General features: G+C 38.3%; 1 protein-coding gene across 2 annotated transcripts in view; it reads left to right on the top strand.

Annotated features, from left to right (window-relative positions):
* The first annotated feature begins 4,759 nt into the window (after nucleotides 1-4,759).
* Nucleotides 4,760-7,975, top strand: part of LOC145982150 (uncharacterized) — a 43,007-nt gene continuing 39,791 nt past the window's right edge. The window contains exon 1 of one of the 2 annotated variants that reach the window (XM_083115719.1): nucleotides 4,760-5,087. In XM_083115719.1, the coding sequence (XP_082971845.1) occupies nucleotides 4,856-5,087 (232 nt within the window). In that variant the 5' untranslated portion in view covers nucleotides 4,760-4,855. The remainder of the gene's footprint in view (nucleotides 5,088-7,975) is intronic. The other variant, XM_083115720.1, reaches the window with a different exon arrangement.

Genomic DNA, 7,975 nt, shown 5'->3' with positions numbered 1-7,975 from the left:
AATTGGTTTGCGTTCATTGGATAATTTAATTTGCTTGGAAGTGGAAGCTTCGGTTCCTGGATCATCGATTTTTCTTTTCAATGTTCCTTGTTCGGTCGATGGTTTGCAAATTTTGAGGTGTTTACTTAAATTTGTAATGCTGATCATCTTTCCGCATCGAGCACAAGACTTAGAAGGTGACGAACGATTAATTCTCGAACCTGTTTCGCTACATCTTGCCCTGTGTACCGATAAATTGTTCCTTGAGATTAGCTTCCCACAAGTAACACATTCAGTTTTATCATTTTTACGATTGAAACTGGTGGTGGATGCCATTGCTTTTTCGAAAATCACAGAAATCAAAAAGTCTAGTATATAGCGATACAATTTTCAGGTATGTTATTTATATAGAATTTCTTGAGGTGAAATAGAAAATGCACGATCACGTCAAAATTCAATCTGGTCGAAATTACTATGAAAAACCACGTGAAACACCTTTGAACTTGAAATAATAGATGGTATGTAGCTTCAAAAAAAAATTAAATACCTATTTTTTTTACAAAAACAAGAAGCACTGCAACAGGACGTCCGTACTCTTCGGCTGCTCTCACGAGACTGACTGATCTGCAGTGTATGCCGTCTTATATAATAAAAGCACGGACCGTATTGAAAACACCTGTAATAATTAACCAATCAGAAGACGCCACGTTAGATATGACTCATCACATTACGTCATAACTTGTTGCAACATGTTGTGTAATAGTTTACTCCCTTATAGTTAATACAACAAAGAGCATTAGATATGAGTCATCACAATGTTACGTAATAACTTGTTGCAAAAACGTTGTGCAATAGTATACCCTTATAAGTAATACAATTAAGAGGTATTTAATATGAGTCATCACAATGTTAGTTACATGGTTCTAGTTAGGATGATGATTTTTTTTTTTGGTTTGTTGGATAGGGGTTGAAGAAGACTATTTGTTGTAGTGACCACAGTATTGTTTTTTTTTTTTTTGTGTGTGTGTGCGTTTTCTGTTCTCTTACGAGAATTAATATAGGTTGCCATAGAACCCTCCAATTCATGGCTTAGGAAAAATCTGTTTGCAGATTCATCACGTACGCCTATACATGAGTAAAATGTGAATAGAACCTATGTTCGGAAATCCAAAATGGCGACCGGAAGTAGAATTATCTTAGAAACAGTAAGACTTAGGAAAAATCTGTTTGCGGATTCATCACGTACGCCTATATGTAAGTAAAATATAAATAGAACCTATGGTCGGAAATCCAAAATAGCGACCGGAAGTGGGGTTATCTTGGAAACGGTAAAACTTAGGAAGAATCTGTTTGGTGATTCATCACGTACACCTATACGTGAGTAAAAATATGAATAGAACCTATGTTCGGAAATCCAAAATAGCGACCGGAAATGGGGTTATCTTGGAAACGGTAAAACTTAGGACAAATCTGTTTGCTAATTCATCACGTACGCCTATATGTAAGTAAAATATGAATAGAACCTATGCTCGGAAATCCAAAATAGCGACCGGAAGTGGGGTTAGGGGCCAGAAATCTTAAAAAAATATTATTTGTTTGTTTGTTTGCGTCACAATATAGGCGTGCACGCGCATGTGTGTGGCACATCGTTCCCGAGAGAGAGGTTTACAAAGGTCACGATATACAAACATTTGACCGGGGCTTGGAAAATTACGATAAGGTGCATTCATCCTTCAAGAATAAGAAACTGCATTATTTACTCATCACGTTGTGTCAGCGCAATAAATGAGGCGCTGAACATAGAGAGAAAATAAGAGTTTTTGAGGTTTGGTAAACCTCAATTAATAAAAATAAGTTTTTGAGGTTTTGGTGAGCTCCAAATAATCAAAATGAGTTTTTGATGTTTTGGTGCTGTTTTCTACGCTGTGAAACATCGTCAGCGCAATAAATAAGGCGCGGAACGTGGAGAGAAAGTGAGTTTTTGAGGTTTGGCGAGCCCCACCGAGCCCCATTTTCGGTTTGTGAACCGGCTTGATTGCACTACTAGTTATCTTAGAAACGGTGAGACTTAGGAAAAATCTGTTTGCGGATTCGTCATGTACGCCTATATGTAAGTAAAATATGAATAGAACCTATGGTCGGAAATCCAAAATGGCGACCGGAAGTGGGGTTATCTTTGAAACGGTAAGACTTAGAAAAAATCTGTTTGCGGATTCGTCACGTACGCCTATATGTAAATAAAATATGAATAGAACCTATGTTCGGAAATCCAAAATGGCGACCGGAAGTGGCGTTATCTTGGAAACGGTAAGACTTAGGAGAAATCTGTTTGCGGATTCGTCACGTACGCCTATATGTGAGAAAAAGTATGAATAGAACCTATGCTCGGAAATCGAAAATAGCGACCGGAAATAGGGTTATCTTGGAAACGGCAAGACTTAGAAAAAATATGTTTGCTGATTCATCACGTACACCTATACGTAAGAAAAAATATGAATAAAACCAATAGTGTTCGGAAGTCATGCAGGTTTGGACGTGACGACGCAGTTCAATAACATAGGTTAGACCAAAAAAAAACCTTGGTGATTTTTTCGAGTAAGCAGCTGGCAACACTGCCAGAAAATGGGGCTCATTGCCTTACGAGACAAGTCCATTAAGGCGAGCCCCACCGAGCCCCATTTTCGGTCCGTGAACTGTCTTTTTGGAACTACTCTAAAGTAGGTCAAAGCACGTAGAGGCTCTCGTGTAGTTTAGCACAAAAAAAAAATAAATAGGTTAAGTTATATCACGTAAGATCGTGGCATTCGTACCAAGTACGAGTGGGAAAAAAAGAAAAATAGGAAATTTTACAAAAACATCGCTAAACGCTAAAACATCGACAAAAATTTGTCAAAATATGTCAAAAACTGATTTTCAATTGATAAAAAAGAGGCTACAAATGCATACCTACCAAGTACGAGTGGGAAAAAAATGAGATGCGGTGAAAATTGCACTGAAAAATCGTCAAACGCTAAAACATCGACAAAAAATTGTCAAAATATGTCAAAAAATGATATTCAATTGATAAAAAAAGAGAATACCTACTAAGTACGACTTTGAAACAACCAATATACACTACTCATAATTTTGTACTTGGAAAGATAAATTAATCTGGAGAATTTATTATGACACTATATAAACTGTTCAGGCAGCAGGAAATATTTCGCCCTGATTTTTCCAGGCAGAGAATAGTAATTCTATAATATTTAGTTTCTTGAAATTTAGATGAATATGAATCCTAACCTACTTCAGCAGTGACGGAAAAAGGGGTGCTATTAACCCCAAGTTTTGTCCCTGCAGTAGAGGTGTGCGGGATCCCGAAAAGTCGGGACCGGGATCGAGAAAAAAAATTCCCGTCCCGATCCCGACTTCGGGTAATGACTTCCTGTCCTTTCGGGATCCCAAGCAGTCGGGAAATGCGGAATGGTTATTTTAAAAAGTCGTCAAATCTCCATGTTCTCTGCATTGTAAATGTCTGGAACTTATCGGAAAGTGTTAGTATTTGTACCAGAAGTGCAAAAACAAGCACTTAAGATGGAAATTACGTGTAGAATTCGAGATTTCAAGAGCTTTGGGAAATTTCGAACATATGCCGTCCCGAAAATTTTCCGACTTTGTCGTGAAATTGAAAATTTTCCCCGTCCCGAATGTCGGGATTTAAAGAATTTCCCGTCCCGACCAAAAAAATTCTGTCCCGCATACCTCTACCCTGCAGTATGGTAAACCTTATCTCCAAAGGGAAATAAACTGTCCTTGCCGCCACTGTACTCATAACAATAAGTACTTTTTCTTTAACGACTTTAACTTTAATTTACTGGGAAAAGGTTGACTTTCTTTTGTTTAAAACATGTTTTTTTTAACTCATGATTAAAACTGTGTTTTTTAAAGAAACACATATTTTGCCAACCGTGGATTATGGACATGTTTGAAGAAAATAATACTTTCTCTTTCAAAGACCACTGGGATTTCCTTCTTCCCTGTTGTTTGCATTGTCTACAGTACACTATGTAAACTATAAGCCAATGTAATCTTCATGTAGATTGCGCGTAGATAACGCGTGTAGACGTATAGGCCGCGTCCGAATCGGCAGCAGATGTCACCTAGAGCACCGTTCCATCCGGGGACTCAGCCAACCTCCGTTGTCCGAATTCGCTGCAGACGTGGAGTCGGAGGGGAGAGCAGAGAGGAGCGACAGATGCACGCTTGAACTCGCTGTGACGCTGCGCTTGGCAGCCATATTCTAACTTTCACTTTGTACAGACAACATTTACTGATTGGAGGATGTAAAACTCAGTTATACTTTAACATTTTATCGATAATACTGAATGCAGAAAAATTGTAAATGATGAAATAGCGTGTTACATTTTTAATATGAGTAGTAAATAGGTGGAAATGATTGTCATGTTTGTTTGGCGTCTGCCTTCTGCTTCCGTGCATGCGTCTGCGCCCCAGAGCGCGGTGGGTGAAGTTGAGCTGACACCTGGCGGGAAAAGTGACAACCGCACTACAAGGGGACATGCAGATTCGGACGACTTGGACGTGACTTCGACGGCACGCGAGAGCAACGGGAGAGAACTGGACGGAGCGCTTGCCAATCCGGACACGGCCATAGTCTACTGCACTTTACTGACGCACACAAATGAACAGAAGCCGATAGGGTCAGAAAGAAGAAGATAGTCATCAAGAAGAAGAAAAAGAAATATTGGATCAAGAAAAGGAAGAATTGTCGATGAATGTGTTGTACTGTGCTGTGGTATATGTAATCTGTGATGTGATGTTTGCTACTGGTCTCTGAAATTTTTGTTTATCAGATTTGTGTACGAGTTCGAGAATAATAATGGCAGAGAAGTGTGCAAGTGACAATTTTAGGCAATTGGAAGATCCCCTGAAAATCCTCGCTAAAAGATGTTTAAGAGATTTCAAGGTTGAGAATGGAATGTTTTCAGGATATATAGATGGATCGGAAGAATTCGATGCTTTCATGACAAACATAAGAGTGTGTGGATTTCATTATGCAGTTCGAACGTCTCACTCACTTGCTCAAAGACAAATTTCTGGAAAAGTTAAAGGTACATAATTTACAGTTAATCTACATAAAATTCACCTTGGCATCGAGTCACGGAATCCACATAAATTCCCGGTATGCACTTGCGTACGCAGGATTTTTTTCGTCGGAGCTGGAATTGGAGCACGACGACCGACCGACGGTACACCCCGAACATTTTAAATATTCTCGATTCTTGAATCTAATCTTGGTAAAACTGTCAAAGCCGGGAATCGGATGTAACTCGTTTATTCTGTAATTGTTGACATTCGTACTTGCTTATTTTGGTAAAAATTTACTATCCTTCGGACACCTCTAATTTTTTCGTTTCGTCAATTTTTGACATTCGTACTTACGTATCTGCTTAATTTCTAGATCCTGATACTAATACGACACCGAATTTTAACTATGTTTCCTAACCTAACAGAACTAACCTATCCACGCGCCAATGGTTCGTGGGGCTAGCTATTCTCCGTCGGAGAATTAATTTTCAATGAACAACATGAATTTCAGCTATGAAACATTCCCACATCACACAAAACACCTTCCTGATGTTCGACAATGCTACAGGAACTTATTACGGTAAGTAGTTTCTTCTGTAAAAATAAATAAATGTGTCCGAAGGATAGTAAACAAGTACCAGCGCTCATTACTTTAAGGAAGGTTCAAATTTCGTGTGCCAATGATTTCCAAAATTCTACGATAATTAGTCTTTGTGCTAGGAGAAATCATAAAACAATCGGAACCATTACCGAAAATACTGCTACAACCTTCTGAAATTACACAGAAATTCAGTTCCGTAAGTACTTTCTCCAGTAAATTTGAAGAAATCTGATTCCCGGCTTTGACAGTTTTACCTTAAATCTGTAGATTAGATTCAAGAGTCGAGAATATTTTAAATGTTCGGGGGTGTACCGTAGGTCGGTCGCCGTGCTCCAATTCTAGCCCCGACGAAAAAAATCCTGCGTACGCAAGTGCATACCGGGAACTTATGGAATCCACATAATCTACAGATTTCGATGTTTTACAAAGCATGTAATTTATTTCAAGATGCGAAAACCACATATAAGCGAGGTGGCACCAGTTCGGTATATCGGGAACACAATAAAATCGGATATTTTGTGCTTAGCATGGTTCGTACTTACCAATTGTGTATTGCGGATCATAGTTCAAGGTGCCATTATGCTTTTTACACGAGAACAAACACAATTTTTCACATACAGAGTGATTTTTTTGATTCCTTTCTTTGCTTCCGTAACACACAATATGGCGGCCACATCTTGAATCACGTTGTGGTTATGCAGTGTTTCCAACCTTCTTCACTGAAAAATACCTACTATCGTGTTCGTCACCTGTGGAAATTGTCCATTATGCACGGGTAGCTGACAGATAGCTCCACGAACCATTAACGGATAGCCCCACAAACCATTATGCACGGTAGCTGACAGATAGCTCCACGAACCATTTCCTATAAGTTTAGGTTAGGCAAGGATAGTGAAAAAAAAATGGGGTTGGAAACACTGCCATAGGCTTACGTCATCTAACGTACGCAGCATACAGTTCACGTAGCAAAACCAGTGGCAATTGTGCGTCGGTGAGATATTTCTCGTGAAAAATACATGATTTCCCGGTCAAATATTTTGCACGATGAAAGAAAATACCTTGATGAACGTTCGGAAGCTTGCAGAAACTCATATCCTTAAGTATATATCTTTAAAAAATGAAGAAATGTGTTTCCGATATACCGAACTTACATTACTATTGGTGCCAAACCTAACAAGGTAAAATCATTAGATGTCACCGCATTTCTTGTCAAATACTTGATCATACATACAAGAAAAAGATTGTAACGAAATTACGTATATATTTTGAAATTATTCACTTCCCGCTATATGTATGTATTGTGAAATGTGTTAAGTGGCAAATGTTTTACAAGAACTCGAAGAATAACATAAAATTACGATGAGCATGCTTCTGTAACAACAAACATGGGGGCTGTTGACCCACTGTATGCCCTCGAGAATTACATTGAATTTTTTTAATGGATATATTTTGATGTTTTACATAATATAAAATTGGTTCCAGCATGCGGAAAACATGCTTAACATAGATATTTGATCTGAAATTATGGTCCAATCGCTTCCTTCACTTTACTTCCCGTGAATTATTAACACTATATTTGGTATTACATCCTATTTCTCTAATCTTGGTTACCAGAGTTTTAGCCAAGTTATACCCTGTACTCACTATCGTAAGTACCTTTAAGTATATATTTCTATTGTATACTAACTTATCCAACGTGAGTAAGTCGCACGAGCATTAAATATGAATCAATGTAACACTTGTAACATTAATATTCTATTGTGAATGAACAAGATATAATCTCTTATTTATACTCTTGAAAATTGCATTGAGTAATTTGCATGCACACTGGAATTTTTGGAACTTCATTATTATATGGACTACCTCATTTCAGAAAAGTCTGTTTTCTGGGAAACCAAAAGGAACACTTGTGGACATAATAGGAACACTGTATTTAAAAGTTTGCATGATTTATATATTATAATTAGCCTTTTGTTATTTGTGTTTTCGAAAAGTCTGCTATATCACCGAGAAGCTCGTTGAAAGCGTCGACACTGGATGCAGCCACCGCCAATCGCCACATGTATTCCACCAAATACGATTCCAGATGATGATGAGCTGTTCGTTCCCCTGTGCTTTTTATTTCGGCATTTTGCTGACACCCACTTCCGTTCTACCTTCTGAATATTAGCCCCAGTTTCAGGATCAACAAAATTGTATGGTTTACCGTGAACTGAGCAAATCCCAATTTTTGCAGTTCGTCTGACTGATAGCCTTTCCAGCAATCAGAAATGATGGTCCTATGTGGTTCGATGTGTAGCTCGATTTGTT

This window comes from Lepisma saccharinum (genome assembly GCF_977018435.1).
Source record: "Lepisma saccharinum chromosome 12 unlocalized genomic scaffold, izLepSacc3.1 SUPER_12_unloc_1, whole genome shotgun sequence".
NCBI lineage: Eukaryota > Metazoa > Arthropoda > Insecta > Zygentoma > Lepismatidae > Lepisma > Lepisma saccharinum.
The sequence above is the reverse complement of the archived record's forward strand: the minus strand, read 5'-3'. Positions and strand labels throughout refer to the sequence as shown.